Genomic DNA, 23440 nt, shown 5'->3' with positions numbered 1-23440 from the left:
ACGAAAGAATGTCTTACCCTAGAGCTGAGAGGGCTAGTAAACAAACAGATCGTCTGGATAGAGTACCTTCTTTAATATACACCTGACCAAGGTTCAAGCTAGCCCCCACCACACTGGAGGAAGTTTATACCTCTGTCTCTATCTCTGTATCTACCTGGGAGAAAAAAGAAGAGAGAGAGAGAGAAGAAGAGAGAACTGAAAGAAAAAACTTGAGTAGGGAAGCACCAGAGAAGTCTAAATAAATATAAATAAATGAATCATGAAAACATGCCTAAATATGAATTTTTAAAGAAATCAAGTTGAGGGAGCTAGGTGGTGGTATACCTGTTTGAGTCACACAATACCAGGTCATGGGTTCAAGTTCCTGTTTCTAACCTGCAGCTTCATTAGCAGTGAAGTAGGTCCACAAGCATCTCTCATTCTCCCTCTCTCTGTATCCCCTTCCCTTAAATCCTCTCTATCCTAAATTATATCAAATAAAAGTGGGGGAAAGAGGGAATGGACACTGGAGAGAGAGAGAGAGAGAGAGAGAGAGAGAGAGAGAGAAAGGAAGGAAGAAAGAGAGAAAGAAAGAAAGAAAGAAAGAAAGAAAGAAAGAAAGAAAGAAAGAAAGAGGAGGGGAGGGGAGGGGAGGGAAAGGGAGGAGGAAAAGAGCCATGTTGGGAAGAAAATAAAGAACCAAATTTAAAAAAAAAAGTTAGTAACATGGGAGTTGGACAGTAGCGCAGTGGGTTAAGCGCAGGCGGTGCAAAGTGCAAGGATACCAGTTCAAGCCCCTGGCTCCCCACCTGCAGGGGAGTCGCTTCACAAGTGGTGAAGCAGGTCTGCAGGTGTCTGTCTTTCTCTCCCCCCCCCCATCTTCCCGTCCTCTCTCCATTTCTCTCTGTCCTATCCAACAATGATGACAACAATATTAACTACAACAATAAAAAACAAGGGCAACAAAAGGGAACAAATAAATATTTTTAGAAAAAGTTAGTAAAATAACAAAATAATTCTGTGCCTATACCTATGTGGTTTTTGTTATATAAAACTGCAGCAAGGGTCTACATTTATAACATTCACAATGTCTGATCTCAACTAAAACTGCAGTAAGGGTCAGGGAGGTAGCTGAAGTAGAGTGCTTGTCTTCCATATATGACACTCTGATATAGATCCTCACCACTATACAAGAAAGAAAATGGGCTAAACTCCATGGAAGGTGGGGCATATTCCAAGCAGAACATACACCATGTTCTGAAGAAAACACAGACATGGAGAAGAAGGTAATGATGAAAGAAAGAAGCGGGGGAAATGCAATGAGAAGATCGGTATCAATAAAATGACTGACCTTGGGAATCAAGTTGAGTAATAAGAACAATATGGAATTCATAACATAAAATGTTGAAATAAAATGTTTAAAAGAATAAAAGGCTGACAAAACAAGTGGGGAGAGGATAAAAATAAGTTCTCTAAAAAAGAAGTCACCTGGCCCACAGATATGTGGAAATGCTTCCTCCTTTCACTCATCATGAGAGAAAGGCAAATTAAAACCACATTGAGATTCCACCTCACACTTGTGAGAATGGCCTTTATCAACACAACAGGACAATGATAAGTGTTGGAGAGTATGTGGAAAAAGACGAACACTATTGCATTACTAGTGGAAATGCAAACTGATACAGACATTATGGAGGACAGTATGGAGAATCCTTAAAAAAAAAAAAATGGAAATACCTTATGATCCAGCCAATACCCCTCCTAGACATTTATCAAAAAAATGGAACAAAAAAACTAATTCAAAGGGACATATGTGCACCTCCATGTTCACAGCAGAATTATTCACAATAGCCAAACTATGGAACCAACTTAAATGTCTGTCAACAGGTGAATGGATAAAGGAATTGTGGGGAAATAAACTCAGTGGAGTACTACTCAGCAATTTGTTAAAAAGATATTTGTCCTTTGGGATAAAATGAATGGAACTAGAGTTGATTATTATAGTAAAGTAAGAAAGTGAAGGACAACTTCAGTATTTTACTTACATGTGGAACATAGAGAATCAAAGCATATAAACTTAAAAAAAAAAATAGTCAACCCATATCTAAGACCTTGGGAGAAGTAGAATGGTTATCTTTAGGAATCTGGGGTTACAGAACTCTGGTTGAGGGAGTTGTGTGGAAATAATTTTAAAAATTTTAAATTACTAATTTAAAAAAAGAAAGCAAATAATAAGATTATAAAGGATTGGAAAATAATGATGTAAACTAAGAATCAGGACTAGTATTTAAAATGAAATCATTCCTAAGAAACAAAAAGGTCAGATATAAAGACATACTTAGGCTACAAATGAGGGAAAAAAAATTGGGTAAAAGATCATCATCAAGGGTGCCAGGTGGTGGCACACCTGGTTAAGTGCACACATTACAGTGTATAAGGACCTGGGTTAAAATTCCTGGTTCCCATAAGCTTCATGAGTAGTGAAGCAAGTCTACAGGTATCTTTCTATCTCATTCCTTCTTTTTCTCCCCTTCCTTCTCAATGTTTCTCTGTCTCTATCTAATAAACTAAAAAAATAAATTAATTAATTAAAACATTTGCCAATCTAATGAGGCACTTCACAACACATAACCATTTCTCACAACTTATTAAAAGAAATCAAATCAAAAGAAAAAGGACAATTATTGTTTCACTATTTCATATTTAGCAATACTTCTTGTATTCTTTTTGTAAATTGCTTTATTGGGAAAATACTGATTTACAAGACTATTGTCACTGGTGTGCATCTTCGACGATGGTTGTTCACACACCACTGTCTCCAACTTGAACTCCTCTACCACCACAGGACTTTGAGACCCCACCCCACTTTTCAGTTCTTTCCTCATTCCTCTTTTAGAATCTTTGGATCTGAGCAGTAGACCACAGCTAACTGGGTTTTACCCTATATCTTCCTTTTAGCCGTAAAACCCATCTATGAACCTGGTGTTTGCCTTTCCGTTTCTGACTTATTTCACTTAACATTCCATCAAGTTCTAAGCAGTAACAAAACAGAAAAATTTCAGCATTATCTACACCTGAGACAGACAGACAAAAAGCAACTACCTTAACCATTCTCCAGTTTACTGCCTGTGTGGACACTGTCCTGCATTGCTACAGTTTTGAGTTACTTCATATTTGAGTGGTTATAAATAATGCTGTGACGAATATAGACATACAAAAATCTCCTCAGATGTGTTTGTGTTCTTTCAAAGGAACTGCCAGATTGGTTGGATGGTTGGTCCATTTTTAATATTTCATGGAATATCTAGACTGTTTTTCACAGGTACTGGATAAACCTACATTCCCCTCAAGAGTGTAATAGGGCTCCTTTTTCACCACATCCTTGCCAAATCTTGCGTCTGACCATTTTAATGCTTGACATTCTTACAGGTGTGAGGTGGCATCTCCCTGTTGTCTTAATTTGTACTTCTCTGATAAAGTAATTTAACTATTTTTTCATATGCCTATTTTTCATCAGAGTCTCTTATTTGGTGAAATCTGTTTATATCCTCTCCCCATTTTTCAGAGGGTTGCATGATTATTTGTTGCAGAGTTTTGTGATCTTGTTACATATTTTGGATATAAGTCCTTTGGAGTGAGAGGAAAGTATAGTAGGAGGTGAGGAGGGTATCTAAGTCTAAGGATATAAGTCCTCTATCTGATGTATGGAATGGAATAAAAAAAAAATCTTTCCCAATATGAAGTATTTTCTTCTATGTATTTTATCATTTCCAGTCTAACAAATCTATTTTATAAAATATTTTAAGGAAGAAGGCACCTGGTAAAAATGTATAGTTCTTTAGAAACTACTTTTTGTGTTAGTGACAAGAGTATCATGATTTTGTTGAACCTAAAAAACAAAATAGATATCTATAGACACTTCATTTATGTGTAAATTTAAAAAAATAAAAAATATATCTCATGAGCACCAAAGCCAATTTTCTATTTTTAGTAGTTAACTCATTTACAATGTAAGACTGTGTATTATAACCAACAAGAATAATTATCTTAGTAAATTTTAAAATACTATGATCAAGAATGTCATTCACATGCATAATAAAATATAAGTATTTATACTTGATTTGATTATCATTACAAATACATATATTGATCTCTTATCACTATAAGGCCAAAAGAACAAATATACAAGACGTTATTGAAAAATAATCTCTTATAACTCAAAATATATCCAGAAATTGGGAGGAAGGGAATAAATAAGTGATTAAATTCATATCCTGAATCTTGTGAGTCCCAAATACCTATTTACACAGAAATATACTACAATTGATCACGTTAGATATAGATTTAAACAATATTAGTCACTTCTAATAAGAGTGATCCAAGTAACTATTAAGAAGACTATATTCATACCTCTAGTTTGGAAAACTTCATTCATCAAAGCTTCATTTATTGCTAAAGAGCTAACATTTCCAATATGAGACCAACTTTGATATATTGCTTGTAGCAGAAGTGTCTGTGCCCTTGTGCCTTGAAGTGTGAGATTTGGAAGTTCAAATATACCTTCAGTTATAGGAATCTGAGATCTGTTGGTCCTGCACAAAAGAGAAGTAAAAATTTAAGCATTAATAACTGAATTATGTCAAACAGATGTGCAGTTTTACTAACGGTTTCAAAACAGCTTACAATAAAAATACAAACTAGAATGTCCATACATATATTCTAATCAGGAAATTATAACTTCTCAGTCACTTCAATCATCAAAAATAACAATGCAATAGAAATAGTAATAGTTAACCATTAAAGATGTACTAGCAGATATTGGAATAGAAAATAATTATAATTATAAAAGCCAGGGAATAGCTGAGCACATTACAGCATGGGACGTGCATGTCTCAGGGACCACATCTAATGTCCTTTCCCACCATATGTCCTAGTTGAGTAGTACTCTGTCTCTCCCTCATAAAATTAAGTAAAATATTTGTTAAAAGAAGGAGGATGACACGCAAAAATTAAATAAAGACAGACTTATGTTTTAAAAAAATGAACTAGCAGATCTATAGTATTCTGTTTTATAGCTATTAAGTCCTTTAGGGATGTAATATTTTCATTTTTCAAACGAATAAATCAAGACACAAAGAAATAAATTTAGTCACCTATGGACATCTAATCTTTGATAAGGGGACCCAAAGTATTAAATGGAAAAAGGGAGGCTCTCTTCAATAAATGGTGCTGGGAAAACTAGGTTGAAACATGCAGAAGAATGAAATTGAACCACTTTATCTCACCAGAAACAAAAAATCAACTCCAAATGGATCAAAGACCTGGATGTCAGACCAGAAACAATCAAATACTTATAGGAAAACATTGGTAAAATACTTTCCCACCTAAACCTCAAGGACATCTTTGATGAAACAAACCCAATTGCAAGGAAGACTAAAGCAAAAACAAACCAACGGGACTATATCAAATTGAAAAGCTTCTGCACAGCCAAAGAAACTATCACACAAAGAGACCCCTCACAGAATGGGAGAAGATCTTCACATGCCATACATCAAACAGGAGACTAATAACCAAAATGTACAAATAGCTCAGCAAACTTAGCACCAAAAGAGCAAATGACCCCATCCAAAAATGAGTAGAGGAAATGAACAAAACATTCACTTCAGAGGAGATCTAAAAGGCTAACAAACATATGAAAAATTGCTCCAGGTCACTGATTGTCAGAGAACTGCAAATAAAGACAACGTTGATACCACCTCACTCCTGTAGGAATGGCATACATCAAAAAGGACAGCAGCAGCAAATGTTGGAGAGGATGTGGGGACAGACGAACCCTTTTGCACTGCTGGTGGGAATGTAAATTGGTCCAGTCTCTGTGGACAGCAGTCTGGAGAACTCTGACAAGGCTAGACATAGACCTTCCATATGACCCAGTAATTCCTCTCCTGGGGATATACCCCAAGGACTCTATAACACCCAACCAAAAAGAGGTGTGTACTCCTATGTTCATAGCAGCACAATTCATAATAGCTAAAAACTGGAAGCAACCCAGGTGCCCAACAACAGATGAATGGCTGAGAAAGCTGTGGTATATATACACAATGGAATACTATGCAGCTATTAAGAACAATGAACCCACCTTCTCTGACCCATCTTGGATAGAGCTAGAAGGAATTATGTTAAGTGAGCTAAGTCAGAAAGATAAAGATGAGTATGGGATGATCCCAGTCATCAACAGAGGTTGAGAAAGAAGATCAGAAAGGGAAACTAAAAGCAGGCTCTGACTAAATTGAAAGTAGGGCACCAAAGTAAAAACCCTGTGGTGAGGGGGAGGGTGGACATTCGGTTTCCTGGGCCAGTGGGGGGGGGATGGGACACAGTCTTTTGGTGGTGGGAATGGTGTTTATGTACACTCCTAGTAAAGTGTAGTCATATAAATCACTATTTAATTATTATTAGGGGGAAAATTGGATTGTATGTCTCGAACTTTTTAAAACACAGACTGAGTCTTTTTATATATACAGGCTGAGTCTTTGATATGCGGACTCTCTCAAAAGCCTAGACCAAGTAGATCAGAAGCAACCAGTGGCACAGCTATATACAAGATACTGGGTATTACACAGCAAACCCTAACAAAGGGACTTTTCAAAGTTAACCCAATTACCAAATAATGTGATGATAACAATAACTATCCATTGTCTTCTTTAACCCTAAGACAGGAGGAACCTCACATTTCCACTACAGAGCCTATATTTCCCCCAGTCCTGGAACCTTAGGATAGGGCCCACTTTCCCACATGGTTCTCCCAATTGATATCAAATAATACGGCATCCGCCAATCACAATCTAATCAATGCAATGAGTGACACCTCAGCATGCTTCAGCTCAGACTGTGTCCAGAGACTTCAGGTGTAGAATGACAACCCTTCAGCTTCATTACTCGGGTGAGACCTTTCCTTTCATAGTATTCTCTAATTCCATCCCAGGTGGTTCACTTCCTAACAAAGTCCCAAAACCTAGATATACACCAGGTTCCATGAGATAGAACATATATTCACACATATTCATAAACTAGGGCAAAATATATACCTGAAAGCAGAAGTACACTAGAGTTTGCAGTGAGTACCCCCCAACACTTCCTCTCCACTATTCCAACCTTTGGGTCCATGATTGCTCCACAATTTGGCTTTGTATGTTAACTCTCTTTTCAGCCACCAGGTTCCAGATGCCAGCATGATGCCAACCAGACTTCCCTGGACTGAAGACCCCACCAATGTGTCCTGGAGCTCTGCTTCCCCAGAGACCCACCCTACGAGGGAAAAAGAGAGGCAGACTGGGAGTATGGATCGCCCAGTCAACACCCTTGTTCAGCGGGGAAGCAATCACAGAAGCCAGAGCTTCCACCTTCTGCAACCCATAAGGACCCTGGGTCCATGCTCCCAGAGAGATAGAGAATGGGAAAGCTATTGGGGAGGGAATGGGATATGGAGACTGGGTGGCAGGAATTGTGTGGAGTTGTACCCCTCCTAGCCTATGGTTTTATTAATGTCTCCTTTCTTAAATAAATAAATAAATAAATAAAAAATAAAAGAAAGAAATGTAGTACCAATCAGTATAGAACAGCTAAAAATTAAGAACTGAAAACCACATAATCTTATCCAGAACCCTGCATGTTATATTTACATATGAAGTTTTTATTTACATTATACCAAGGTTCCTATTAAACAGTGATACAGGAAAATTATATTTTTGGAATTTTTGCCCTGGAATATCAACTTAATAGATGCCTCATTGGTCTGTTTCTGTGTTTAAATGTAGTGTTTCACATAATTAAAGTGTCCAAACAGCAATCCATAAAAGGATGCAAACATTAAAAATATCTGTGAACTAAAAAGCAGACTTTAAGATAAAGACTGTAAAAGCAAATATGGTTAAAAATTAAAAATGCTCAATATATACAATAAGTGCTCAATATATACAATAAGTTTCCCCAAGACGTGAACACATGTAGCTGAGAGCTGGCAACTAGCTTATGGACTCATGACTAGCTGATCGTTGCTCATTTGCTTATTCTGCTGTACCTAAATAACTTGGATGTAATAAACCTCCCATCTGTTAAACCACAGCCAAAGCCCAGGCAGTCTTTTATTTCTAAAACACTATAGCCTACACTATAAAGAATGCATAGTGTGACAGTCTGTGGCATTTAGGAGATCCTATGTTGCATAGTTAGGGTCACATGCTTACAAATAAGAAGTATTTATAAGGCAAATCTATAGTCAAGAATTCTATTTTTATTAGTGAAGATTTACTATTTTATAACAAATTCAGCTACTAGCAATAATACACTTCTCTGAAGTAAGCATATATCATATAATATGGTTCCCAAATGGATAACATCAAGAAAGTCAAAAAGATTAATTTTCAATAATTTTTTTTGCCTTTGTCCCCTAATCTTTTTATTATTACTAGATAGAACACAGACAAATTGAGAAAGGATGGGGAGATAGAGAGATGGAGAAAAAGATCTGCAGACCTACTTAACCACTTGTGAACCAGAACCCCTGGCAAGATGGAAAGCAAGAGTTCGAAACCAGGTCCTTCCTTCCGTTTGGTAATTTGAGCCCTTAATAGGGCACATGACCATCCAACTCCCTTCTATAATGCCCCAGGGTACATGGCAATTTGTTCCTCTAGAACTAATTAAACATCAAGGAAATAATTCACTTTGTATAGAAGTCAAAATTCAACAATAAACAAGTAAATTATATAACACACAGGACATATTTTCATGCTTTTATTTTACAGCTGTAACCAATTATAAATAAAAGTAATTTTTATTATACCACTGTGAAGTACACCAGTAATACTGAAACTAAAATAAACCATTTAAAAATTCTTCAGCAATAGACGGTTCTTATGAAATGTACCTGTTAATGGAAAAGTAACAATGAAGAGTTTTCTCTCATGTAATTTTGAATCTCTAACAGATTAACAATTTACAGAAAATAGTAAATCCATTTTAGCAGCATTAACTCATCAAAGATAACATATGACTGAGAAATTTTTAAACAAATCAATAGTTTTTATTACATATTTTCAGCTATTAGGGGAGCCCATTAAAATGCCAATAAAATATACAATAAAGGTATAAATTTCCTGGTGATTTATGCCACTATAAATTTTTTAAACAGTAAAATTCATACCAAAATTATTAACTTTGAGACTTCTTTAACTCTTTTGAAGTACTACTAAATCTACATTTTAACAGTGATGTTGGTGAAAATTAAAAAATTTATTTAAAAAATGTCTATTTCACATATTCTAAGTCTGAACATATGTTCATGCTATAGGATAGGTCTAAAACCTATCAATCTAAGTATTACTCTCCAGGGAAAAATAAATCCTAATGTAACTAGTGAGATAAACAACTCATTAAAGCTTAACTTGGACAAACTCCAGGATAAATTTAAGGAAATAAAACAAGTAGGTCTTGATTGTATACAATTAAGATTGAAAATTAATTTGTACTAAGTAACAAATAATTGACAGGACTCTGAACTGTTTGCTGATAAGGTGCAATACAGAGCTTATGAAATTCCTAGACCAATTTGGCAATTCTATGGGAAAAAAATTATCCTTTCTCTAAAATTATAAAAAAAGGAACGGGGTGTTCCTTACACCTTGATGCAAAGGAACTAACCTACATAAAGCATTTATATTCATAGAAATATCATAAAAGCTTTGCCATGCATATATTTAAACAGTCATTCATTCTTTTCAAATTAATAAACGTCATAGCAATTGAAAAAATATCCTCAGCAACAGCTGGATCTCAAGGTTTATATAAAGTCCCCAAATGCAAAGTTTCAACCTATAAATTGGATCTAAAAATGTATTTTTGTTATTACTCATATCCTGTGGAGTCAAATAAGATTAGATCACATTTTCCAAGATAAAATGAATAAAAAACTCCACTAACTCAATTTAGAAATTAGTTTAAAAAGCTAAGAAAATTTTATTTAATTTTTATATCAACTATTTTCCTTAAATATAATTATGCAAAGAAAAGAAACACATTAAACAGCAGGCAAAATTAAACACTGATGTACCTCTACAAATCTCCCTGCCTATTCCTTTTATTCATTCATAGATACATATATAATTGAGGGGAAGGATATGAACAAGTTGACAGAATGTTTTCACAAACAATGTATCTTAGAGATCATTAAGAGCATTCTAGGGCCAGGCGATGGCTCAGCAGTAGACTGTGTGCCGTAACTACCACTGACAAGGTTTGAGGCCCAGAGACCACATGAGACCACCACGGTTGGTGGACCAGTATCAAGGTCTGTCTCCCATATAAAGAGTTTACAAAATCAGCCAAGATGGTTACTAAGATAGGGTATAATAAACATGTGAGGCTACAGATGCAGTTCCCAGTCTGGCAATACAAAAAAAAAATTTTTTAATCTACATCAGTATATATGATTCTACATTGGTCTTTTTAATGCATGTTGAATATTACAGTTGGAATCAACTTTCATATTCATTATCAGTGTACAAAGTACCCCCTTTATCACTATCCCTACCAATATTAACTATTTTTAATCCAGTGGTATTAATATTTTCAAATAACTATAAAAAATATGGTTGAGAATGGACTGAGTACAGATGTACTTTTCGAGTACACAAATTACCATGCGCAAGGATCCTGGTTCAAGGCCTTAGTCCTCACCTGCAGAGGGAAGCTTCACAAGTAATGAAGCAGTTCTGCAAATAACTTTGGATTAGTTTGATTTGTCAGTATTTGCACTTTCTTTTTCTTTTTTTTTTTTTTCTGCTATTGGAGTTGCACCATCAAGTATTTCCTTGGTCAAAGTGCTAAAGAGTATCCATCATGTTTTATCTATAGGTCTTCTGGTTTCAATTCTGATGTACATGGGTGTTATTCTTTTTTTTTTAAGATTTTTTTATTAATATTTCTTTATTTATTCCCTTTTGTTGCCCATGTGGTTTCATTGCTGTAGTTATTACTGATGTAGTCATTGTTGGACAGAACAGAGAGAAATGGAGAGAGGAGGGGAAGACAAAGAGGGGAGAGAGAAAGATAGACACCTGCAGACCTGCTTCACCGCGTGTGAAGGGAACCCCCTGCAGGTGGGGAGCCGGGGGCTCGAACGGGATCCTGATGCCGGTCGGTCCTTGTGCTTTGTGCCATGTGCACTTAACCCGATGTGCTACCACCCGACTCCCTTTTTTTTTTTTTAATAAAAAGGAAACACTGACAAAAATCATAGGATAAGAGTGGTACAACTCCACACAATTCCCACCACAAGAAATACATATCCCATCCCTTCCCCTGACAGCTTTCCTATTCTTTAACCCTCTAGGAGTATGGACCAGAGGTCACTGTGGGATGCAGAAGGTGGAAGGTCTGGCTTTTGTAATCGCTTCCCCGCTGAACATGGGCATTGACAGGTCAATCCATACTCCCAGCCTGCCTCTCTCTTTCGCTAGTGGGGTGGGGTTCTCAGGAATCAAAGCTCCAGGACATATTGGTGGGGTTGTCTGTCCAGGGAAGTCTGGTTGGCATCATGCCAGCATCTGGAACCTGGTGGCTGAAAAAAGAGTTAACCTATAAAGCCAAACAAACTGTTGACTAATCATGAACCTAAGGGCTGGAATAGTGCAGATGAAGAACTGGGGAGGGGGTCTCCGTTTTGTAGATAGCTAGTAGGCATATTTTAGTTATATTCCAAAGGGCCTGTGGCTATACTAGTTGTTTCTTTGTTTTTTGTTTTTCCCTGAGCCTGAAATCTGATATGTAGGTGGATCCAAGTTATTGTCTGGGAAGATGATGTCATGGCTGGGAAAAAAGGACCAGAAAATCTGGATCAGGAAAAAGAGTAGCTCCCAAATATGGCAACGGTTTATAAATATTATTGACTGTAAACCCCATCTGGGCCCCATATTCAACTTAGGAGCCTATGTGACCTCTGCATCCCTGCAGATCTAAGCTCACATTCTGTGGTCCTAAGTAGGAATGTTCCAAGCTGCCCCAATATCAGGATCCATCTTCCTCAGGTGTAGCACAGAGTATGTTGTCCAGCCTCCCTTCAGAGGATGGAACATTCTCTACCATTGTTGATCCAAGTAGAGGGTAATGAGGGCCCACAAAGGGGTCTATTGTGTTGTTTCTGGTAGAGATGACCCGTACCAATGGAGAAGGATTTATTTGAGGTCTAGGCCCATCATGTCTGTTTGGGAGTCTCAGGACTCCCCGACCAGGGCCCCAGCTGATGGGGTGGCCTGATAGTGATTGAAGAGTCATCATTAAAGTGTGCCAGTCTCTTGCCCTTATTCAGCTTTTACAGCCCTTGCTTTGATAGGGTTCGCTTTGGAGTGAGTGAGGGAAGTGTAACAGAAAGTAGGTGAAGAATGTATTTAAGTCTAAGTAGACAGTATTTCATTATGAACTTTACACTGACTCACTGCAGTACTTTTGCTTCCTGGTATATATTTTTCCCTAATTTATGGATACATGTGAGTGTGTTATTCTTTTGTTTTCTCTACTGGAACCTTTCTCCTGGAAAATGATGATACTAAAGGACTTGTATTTTTCTGCTTTCAACTTCAGACATAGAAGGATGAAGAGGAAAAGGAAGAGAAAGACACAAGGTGAGACACCATGACACCACTCTGCCATGCATGGCTTTCCTAACTCTCCAGCTCCAAAACTCCAGTGAGACCTTTCCTAGCTCACAGGACTCCTTAGTTCCATTTTGGGTGGCACACCTCCTAACAAAGGTATAGAACCTAGGTATAGACCAGGGCCCATAAGATAGGATGCATGTGCATATGTATGCATAAGTTAGGGGAAAATATGTAACTTAAAGTAAAAGGATGCAATACTCTACAATAAGTGCAGCAAAGTAAGTAGAAAGATTTAAAAAAGACAACATATAAAGTACTTAAGTATTTTCTTTTTTTATACTTTTTTTAAATATTTATTCCCTTTTGTTGCCCTTGTTGTTTTATTGTTGTAGTTATTATTATTGTTGTCGTTGTTGGCTAGGACAGAGAGAAATGGAGAGAGGAGGGGAAGACAGAGAGGAGGAGAGAAAGATAGACACCTGCAGACCTGCTTCACCACCTGTGAAGCAACTCCCCTGTAGGTGGGGAGCCAGGGTTCGAACCAGGATCCTTATGCCGGTCCTTGTGCATTGCGCCACCTGCACTTAACCAGCTGCGCTACCGCCCGACTCCCGTACTTAAGTATCTTCTACTGAGACCCATTCATCTCACCTACTCCCTATTTCACTTCTCTCAATCACTCTAAGCCTAACCCTGTCAGATAACGTACAGACTACAAAAGCTGGATACGGGCAAGAGACCAGCACACTTTAATGATGGCCCCTTTGGTCACTACCAGGCCAACCCTAGTCAGAGGATCCTGAGATCCCATATAGATATGATGAGCCTATACCCCTAACAGATCCCTTTCTCCACCATAATGGTCATCTCCAAAAGGAACATCATAAAACCTTTTGTGGGCCTCTACAACAGAACCTTGCACTCAACGTAAAATAACACTGGTAAAAAATACCCCACTCTCCAAAGGGGGGCTGGGTCAACATACTCTGCCATTCAAGGAAGACTGATCCTGAATTGAGTGCAGCTTAGAATGTGAACATGGAATGTAAGCTCACACCAATAGGGATACAGAGGTTATTCAGGCTCCTGACCTAAATACAAACAGACATGGACCCTGGATCAGATCCATGGGGTTTACAGTTAATGGTATTTAAATATCTTTCCCATATTTAGGAGCTACTCTCTACCCTGATCCAGCTTTCTAGTCCTATTCCCAACTCTGACACAAACCTCCCAGGCAATACTTTTAGCTCACCTGTTTGATAGCTCTCTGGCCCAGGCAAAATTAGTAAAGTCATGGGCCACTTGGACTATACCTAAAACAGACTTCTGCCTTCTTCAACATGAAGATCCCAAATCTCATCTGCTCTATTCTTACCTTTAGGTTCCTGATTATTAAATAATTTGTTCTGCTTTATATCAATGTTTTTCAGCACCAAGTTGCAGATGCTACCATGATGCCCGCCAACCTGACTTCCCTGTGCAGACAACCTCAACAGTGTACCAGGGAATCCTAACTCCCTCAGAGTTCTGCCCCACTACGGAATGATAAAAGCAGGCTGGGGATATGGATCGACCAGCCAATGCCCATGTCCAGTGGAGAAGTAATCATAGAAGTCAGATCTCTCACCTTCTGCACTCCATGAAAATCTTTGGTCCATACTCCCAAAGCGATAAAGAAAAGGGAATCTTCCAATGGAAGCGATGGGCTACAAAACTCTGTTACTCGGAATTGTATGGAATTATACCCCTCTTATCCTAAAATCTTCTCAATCGTTATTAAATTCTCCAGTTCCAGATCCACAAAAACAAATTTAATGCTTAACTTACAAATTAGAAAAGGTCAGTTTGTAAAATCCAAATAAATTACCATGGGGGTTCTGGAAGTGGCACATCAGGCAGAGTACATGCATTACTATGCGTGGGTGATGGGGCTCAAAAGCCCAGTTCCCACTTGCAGGTGAAAAGCTTAACAGGCAGTGAAGCAGTGATGCTGCCTGTGGTGGCCCCCTGCCTCTCCCTTTCTGCTTCTATCTGTATCTATCAGAGAAAAAACAAAGAAAAAATGATGGGCACAGGGAGCTGTGGGGTTTCTGGCAAGCACCTAGACAAAGCAATAGCCCTAGTGGCCAAAAAAAAAAAATTGGTTTCTGTTTATAGCAGAATTGGTCAATTAAAGATGCAGGATGGGTGGAAGGGAAATAGCATAATGATTATGCAAAGAGACTTTCATGACTGAGTATCTAAACTCCTAGGTGTGATCCCCCACAGCACCATAAGCCAGAGCTGAACAGTGCTCTGGAAAGAACAAAAACAACAACCAAAAAAAAGATAAAAAAAAGTGAGAGAAGTTGAGAAGTTTATCATAATGAATCCAGAGAGTCTAAGAATTTTATCTTCTAAGTACTTACTGCTAAATATTTTAATAGAGTCCTACAAATATTATTGTTCCTAAATTTCAGTAAGTTCATTTTTTTAACTTTTTTATCTTTATCTATTTATTGCATAGAGCCAGTCAGAAATTGAGATGGGGGAAGAGAGAGGGAGAGAGACAAGGAGACACCTGCAGCATTGCTTTACTATTTTCAAAGCTTTCCTTCTGCAGGTGGGGAGTCAGGGCTCAAACCTGAGTATGTGTGCATCCTAACATGCACTTAACTAGGTGTGGCACCACCTCACCCCAATTTCAGTAAGTTCTATGCATTAATCACCAAAATATAGTTTAAAAGAATTTTATAGAGTTGGGCGTCAGACAGTGGCCACACATCACCATGTGCAAGGACCCAGGTTCCTACTAACACAATGGAAGTAGAGCAACATGTGATTCTCTGTCCTTCTCTATCTCTCTTGCCTCTCAACTTGTCTATATTTAAAAAAAAAAAAAAAAAAGGAAAAAATTGCTGCTGGTTCATCATGCAGACATTGAGCCCCAGAGATAAACCTGGTAGCAATAAAAATAAATTTAAAAAATTAAAATTTAGAGTCAATGAAAAAATAGCACACTAGATCTAGTGATGTCTAACACGCTGCTCTCTCAATCAATATGCGATAGATATACTATCACAAATATAACAGAATTCTCCTGAAGAAAAAAAAATACAAAACATCACAGGAAAATATTCAGCCACTATTGTACACAGATTAAATCAAACAGGAAAAGCTAATATAACCCTCCTTTATAGGAAGCAATAGAGGTTTGCAATGATATTCAAAAATCAAACTAGAAGGCAAAAATCTAAAACTGAGTTGTAAATGTTCACTTGAGTACAACTAGATAAATAACTAAACTTAAAAAACTTAAAAAAGGCAAATAGATCATATTTTTCTAATCAACTTTATATCCAACTGATCATAAGATTACATGTGGGAAACATCAAATTTTCCCCGAGTTAAAAAAAAAAAAAAAAAATCAAAGAAAACCCTCTGTTCATATGGGACTAACAATGCTGTCTGTTAACATATGTTGTATGTTCAATATACTCTAAAATACCCAATAGGAAATAACAGTTGCTCATTACCTAAAGCTGTATTTTTCATGTCTTTATTTTTCTTGTACACACTCCTTTAAATTTTTCATCTGGCCATTTATTTAGGCATTATAAAAATAGAAATGAAGGAGACCAAAATAATAATAATAATAATAAAGCTGTATTTCCTAGGATTATTAACAGAAAGACTGGCCAAGAGGACAAGAGATAGGCAGGTCAACACACAAGACATTTGCTTTGCACGGTGCATGGCCAGGGTCAAACCCCAGAACTACTAAGGAATGACTGGGTACCAGGGGAAGCATTACTGTTGTAACCCACCTACCCCCACTATCCCACAAGTTCTTTCTCTCTCTGTCTAAAGGAGAAAAAAAAAATGAAGTTGGCCCATGAATAGTGAGACTGTGCATGCATGAGACTCTTATGCCGTCCACTCCCCCCCAAAAATTGCTCAGTCTCTAAAATAAATTTTTAGGATAATAGTAAGCTTTAATATTACAAATGATCACTATATTAACAAAACACTAATAAAACACAAGTAATTAAAATGATTGATAATTTGTACAATGTTATAACTGGATATTTGACATGCAATATGGCAAAGTGTTGAAAGTAATAGAACTAAATCTAAAATAAGCACTAGCAGAGACTTAAAATGAGCTTTAAGAAACAAAAAGAACATCTGATGAAAACATGTTCAAAAACAACTATGTTAACTGTAAAAGTTAAGATTCTGAACTATTAGTCATATAAAGAAAATTTATGAGGAATTCCTTCTTTAAATTTAAACCATTAGTGTTATTTTTTTAATATTTATGTATTCCATTTTATTGCCCTTGTTGTTTTTATTATTGTAGTTATTACTGTTGTCATTGTTGGATAGGACAGAGAGAAATGGAGAGAGGAGGGGAAGACAGAGAGTGGGAGAGAAAGACAAACACCTGCAGACCTGCTTCACGGCCTGTGAAGCGACTCCCAAGCAGGTGGGGAGCCGGGGGCTCGAACTGCGATCCGGGATCCTTATGCTGGTCCTTGCACTTTGCGCCACGTGTGCTTAACCCGCTGTACTACCGCCCGACTCCCCGTAAGTGTTATTTTTAAAAAGTATTCAACACAGGCAAATTCACAGAAAAGGGACATGTATGATGGGCGAGGGGGATATTCTTAAAGTCTTGAACTCACTTCTATATTTCTCAACTCCCAAAAAAAATACATAAATGGTTTTTCATTTTTTCTATTATATTTATTTATTGACTAGAAACAGCCAGAAATCTATAAAGGGGGGGAGGCAGAGAGATTGAGAGACATCTGCAGCACTCTATCAACACTTGTGAAGCTTGCCCCCTGCAGTTAGGGACCAAGGGCTCAAATCCAGGTCCCTGCACATTGTAACAGATGCACTCAGTCAGGTATACCACAACCGGCCCCTCCTTTAAAAATATATAAATGGTTTTAAACAATAAAACTTCCTTCTGATAATAAACAAGTATTTCAGTATTCAAATGTGATCTATGTAAATTTTCATCTTAGCATAGGCTGTAAGCAAATTCAACAATTTAAATGAAACAGAGAAAAGATTACTTTTAATTTTTAAGTTCACTTTAAGAATTAGACTGCTATTTACTAAGCAACATAGATTTCTATTGGAATTGAAATATTGTCTTAGTAAAGAGATGAGAAACGCAAAATAAAATCTCCAAGTAGAGTTCACGGGGGGGGGGGGGGGAACAAAACAAATTAAAAAAAGAAAGAAAGGTCCCGCAAAACGCAAAATAAAATCTCCAAGTAGAGTTCATGGGGGGGGGGGAACAAAACAAATTAAAAAAAGAAAGAAAGAAATGTCCCATCAGAGCTTGAGGATATGAAGGAGACTGTGAATGCATTCCAGGTTCAGATAGCAAGCCAAGAATTGGCTACAAAGAGTAAAGAATATCTAGGATAGTAGATATAATGAACACACACAGTGATTCAAAGAGGATGCAGAAGAAAGGTTTAGGAAAGCTGAAGGAATTCTGTGAATTAGCAGACTCCATTGGAAAAATAAACATGAGAATTATCAGAGTATCAGAAGGAGAAAAGAATGAGAATGAAGCAGAGACCACATTCATAGAAACCAAACTAGAGTATTTTCCACATCTAGGCAATACTCCTATGTTCAGAATGTAGACATATAGGAAGTTAAGAGAATTCCCAACTTCCTGGATCCAAAAAGATCTACACTGAGATATCACTGTAAATCTACCAAAGCTAAAGGACAAATCATTTGATCATAAGCTCCTAAGGAATAAAGTTGACAAAAAGGTTTGACTATCAAACTTTGATCAGATTTCTGATTACAAACTCTAGAGGCAAAGAGAAGAGTGTAATGACATATTCAAACAACAAAAGGAGAGAACTGCCTGCCACAAACGTTCTATCCTGCAAATTATCCTTCAAATATGAAGGACAAAGGTCTTCTGAAATGCATTATAGGAACTTGCCGTCACCAATTCTGCCTTGCTAGAAATACTCAAAGGAGAGGCCAGGAGTTGGCACACTGGTTAAGCACACAACCACAATGGGGGAGAAGGTTCACAAGCTATGAAGCAAGGCTCTTTCTCTCTCCCTATCTCTTCCTCCTCTTCTCAACTTCTGTCTTATCAAATCACACCAAAAGAAAAAAAAAATTGCAGTGGATTCATCACGCAGGCAACACGTCTCATCAATAAAAAATATATATGATATAAATGCTCATATAAATTATATGTGTGTTGATGACATACTGCAAGAAATCCCAAAAGAATAAAAGAAAGAAACTCGTAAAGCAAGGTGGTAAGCAGTAGAAAAGAACCAGGAATATAGACAGCAACAGGAAAGAACAATGAGATAGAATGGAATAGGGGAAAAAATGGACTGATAGATACAATCAAGTGATAATGAGTAAAGACCGGCTTTAAAAAAGACTTGTTATAAGGGCCAGGTGGTGACATACTTGGTTGAGCACATGTTACAATGTGCAAGCACTTAAGTTCAAGCCAACCAGTCTCCACCTGCGGGGTGAAAAGACTTCACAAGCAGTGAAGCAGTGCTACAAGCGGCTCTATGTCTCCCCTTTTCCTGTCAAGTTCTATCTCTATCCAATAAATAAATAAAATTACAACAACAACAAAAATTCTTTACAAATAAAAAGTTTAAAAACAAAAAGACTTATATAGTACTAGCCACAACAATCATAGTAAAAACATAACAAAATATGGAATAGAAACATTAAATACAAAAAAAAAAAAACAGCTAAGAAAATCATTATAGAAAACCACCTACAAAAAATATTAGCAAGTGGAAAAACAAACAAAAAGAGGGACCAGGTAGTGGCACTGCAGTGAGGAAAGACCCAAGTTCAAGTTCCTGGTCCCCACCTGTTTGGTTGAAAGCTTTACAAACGGTGAAGCAGTGGCGCAGGTGTCTCTCAATCATTCCCTGTCTCCCCTTTCCCTCTTGATTTCTGTATCCAATAAAGAAATATTTAATAAAGAAAAAATATATAAATTTAACCTCAAGACAAAAAAAGTATGACTGTAAGTAAACTACATATATCATTAATCATTGATATAAAGGCACAGAGAGGCAGAATACAGCAAGATTCCTCAGGTCTACGTTTCTCAGAAACATATCAAAAGAAAGACAATTGCAACAGGTTGCAGCAAGGTATTGCAAGCCAGTAATGCAGGGGAAAAAACATACAGCAGTGACTACACTTGTGAAATAAAAGAGACTACATGAAAAATAGGTAATATGAGACAGAGATGGACACCATATAATGATCAAAGGATAAAGACAATATTAAGATATAAATATTATCAATATAATGGTCTCAACACAGGTATACTCCAAAATATAAAGCACTGACTGACCTCAAAGAAGGCATCAACAGCTGCATAATAATAACAACAGTGAGAGATCATAATATAATATTTAACCAGACACAGATCACTCCACCTGCAGGGGAGTCGCTTCACAGGCGGTGAAGCAGGTCTGTAGATGTCCGTCTTTCTCTCTCCCTGTCTTCCCCATCTCTCTCCATTTCTCTCTGTCCAACAACAACGACAGCAATAACAACAATAATTACAACAATAAAAAACAAGGGCAACAAAAGGGAAAGTAAATAAACAAATAAATATGTGAATAAATACATTTTTAAAAGTCTCAATCAGGAGGTAGCACAGCAGGTTAAGCACAGGTGGCGCAAAGCCTAAGGACTGACATAAGGATCCTGGTTCCAGCCCCCGGCTGCCCACCTGCAGGGGAGTCACTTCATAAGCAGTGAAGTAGGTCTGCGGGTGTCTGTCTTTCCTTCCCTCTCTCTGTCTCCCCTCCTCTCTCAATTTCTCTCTGTCCTATCCAACAACAATGACATCAATAACAACAATAACTACAACAATAAAGCAAGAGCAAAAGGGAATATTTTAAAAAATAGTCTCTTAAATTTATACACAATTATGAATTATATACTTATATGTAACACATTTATATGCATAAACAATCCTCTATTTTTTCAAATGTTGCTTTCTCTCTAGTACTTCTTAATAGTTCCTATGTTTTTTCATTTTCTTATCCTTATGTAATAGCTTGAGATCTTCAACTTCGTGCTTATTTCTGAAATTACACTATCCTTTTCATATTCCTTTACAGACTTCTGACAGTGTCAGTTCCTATGTACCCCCTTCCTTCTGACTAACACCTATGGATATCGTTCGTCCTATTCCTTTGGCATGCGTGTTTTTATTTGTTACGTATCTTATGAGTTAAAATTCATTTTGCAGTATCAAATACTGTATTTCACCTACTTTGCAGCAGCGTTTTTCTTGTTTATTTTCTTCAAATATTAGACAGCATTGCTATTTTTCTATAATATTCTTGCTTGGACATTATATATTCAATTTATATACTATTTACATTGGAATAAGATGGTTTTTTGGAGATAAATGAATGCAAGAACGACCTGAGAGGGTGCATGGGGGCTGACCCAGTACAACATTTGTTTTTCCATGTGTGAAGGCCTGCTTTTGAAACCTGACACTATACAAGAACACCATAGAAAGCACTAGGAGACTTCCATGGAAGATGGAGCAATGGCTGTGACATCTCTGTCCCTTCTCTGCCTATGCCGCCTCTTACTTAAAAAAAAAAAAAAAGTAATGAGATGGCATGGTATTGGACAAAGACTGTGTGTGTGTGTGTGTGTGTGTGTGTGTGTGTGTGTGTGTGTGTGTGTGTGTGTGTGTGTGTGTGTGTTGGTGGGGAGAGAGAAAGGATGGAACTATAGCCTATATCCTTGATGAACATCAATGCAAAGAACCTTAACAAAATTCTGGCAAATTCAATCCACCAAAATCAAGTGAAATTACTAAATTATATACATATGGCCCACAGACATTTTGACTTATCATTAGAGAAATACACATTAAAAAACACAAAGAAATACCACCTCACACCTGTGAGGATGTTTCCCATCAACAGATCAAAAGATGACAAGTACTGCAAATTCTTTGTGTGATGAGTATGAATGAAAAACAAAGCAACAAGCAATAAATAGCTAGCTCACAAGTCAGTCAATCCTTGATGGTCCTACAATAGGGCAACAGATAAATGCTACTCTTGGCCACTTAGGACTCCACCTCCGATACCAAAAGTTGACATAAGACTTTAATGATGACTCCTTAGTCACTATCAGGTCACCCCATCACCTGGGGGCCTAGTCAGGGAGTCCTGGGATTCCCACACAAACATAATGGGCCTAGACCTCTAACAGATCCCTCTCGCCACTGTCACTAGTCATCTCCATAAGGAACAACATAATGGACCCCTTTGTGGGCCAGGGCCTTGCCCTCAATGTAGATCAGTAATGATACGGAATGTTCTAAGGGAGGTTGGACAACATACTCTATCTACTTCCCAAGGAAGATGGGTCCTGAAATTAGTGCAGCCTGGAAGGTTTCTAGCTGTGACCACAGAATGCGAGCTCAGGCCTACAGGGATGCAGAGGTTACACAGGCTTCTGTGTTGAATATGGGGCCCAGGTCAAATTGATGGGGTTTACACTCAATATTTATATACTTTCCCCATATTTGGGAGCTACTCTCTTCTCTGATGCAACTTTCTGGTCCTTTTCCCAGCTATGACATCATCTCCCCAGACAATACCCTGGGTCCATCCACGTATTAGATGTCAGGCTCAGGCAAAACTAGTAAAGTCATGGACCCATTGGAATATATGTAAAATAGACCAACTTTTTCCAAAACGGAGACCCCAAATCTTCATCTGCAATATTCTCGCCTTTAGGTTCATGATTAGTCAACAATTTGTTCTGTTTTATATCTTATCTCTTTTTTCAGCCACCAGGTTCCAGAAACTACCATGATGCCAGCCTGACTTTCTTGGGCAGATGACCCCACCAATGTGTCCTGGAGCCCCGACTTCCCAGAGCTCTGCCCCATTAGGGAAAGAGAGAGACAGGCTGGGAGTATGGATCAACCTGCCAACGCACATGTTCAGTGGGAAAGAAATTACAGAAGCCAGACCTTCCATCTTCTGCACCCCATAATGATCCTGGGTCCATACTCCCAGAGGGATAAAGACTAGGGAAGGTATGAAGGGACGGATTGGATATGGAGCTCTGGTGGTGGGCACTGTGTGGAATTGTACCACTCTTATCCTATAATCTTGTCAGTATTTCCACTTTATAAATAAAATTTGAAAAAAAAAAGTTGGCATACTCCAAGAAGGGGGAGGGACATGTAATGGGAAAAGAAAAAACTGTGGAGTGGTGGATAGAAATAGAAATGTTTTATATCCTGATTACAACACTTGATATGTGTATATATATACATATATATATATATGCCAAGTGACACATGCATAAAATTGCAAAACTTTGCCATATTTAAATTATACTTTTTAATTTACTTTTTTTTTTTATAAAGGCAGAGAAGAAACTATAGCACTGAAGCTTCCTTTAATGCAGCAGGGGCAAGGCTTGAATGTGGGTCATGCACATAGCAAAGCAGACAAGTCACTAGCCTATACTTTAATTTTAAAAAGCAAATAATGTTACAAAAATCACTGGTATATGGGAGCAGAGATAAGTGAGTAGCAGAGGGGTGCAGAGATAGTTCACTGGGCAGGGACTTCCACACAGCCCAGGTTCTAAGCCCTTCAACAAAAAGAACTCCAGAGAATTCAAGGACATTCTGATAATGTGGTTTCTTTCCCCTATCTCTGTCACTTTATATGGAGTCAGCCCAGGAGCTGTGAATATGCACATATGAGGCTCAAGTTCCA

The 23440-nt window shown here is 37.6% G+C and overlaps 1 protein-coding gene across 1 annotated transcript in view; it reads right to left on the bottom strand.

Annotated features, from left to right (window-relative positions):
* VPS13B (vacuolar protein sorting 13 homolog B) overlaps nucleotides 1-23440 on the bottom strand; it is a 634327-nt gene that overhangs the window by 534090 nt on the left and 76797 nt on the right. Inside the window, exon 16 of the mRNA XM_060195774.1 lies at nucleotides 4390-4571. Coding sequence (XP_060051757.1) covers nucleotides 4390-4571 — 182 coding nt within the window. The remainder of the gene's footprint in view (nucleotides 1-4389; nucleotides 4572-23440) is intronic.

Source organism: Erinaceus europaeus, chromosome 8 (genome assembly GCF_950295315.1).
Source record: "Erinaceus europaeus chromosome 8, mEriEur2.1, whole genome shotgun sequence".
In the NCBI taxonomy this organism is placed as follows: domain Eukaryota; kingdom Metazoa; phylum Chordata; class Mammalia; order Eulipotyphla; family Erinaceidae; genus Erinaceus; species Erinaceus europaeus.
This window is presented reverse-complemented; position numbering and strand designations above follow the sequence as displayed.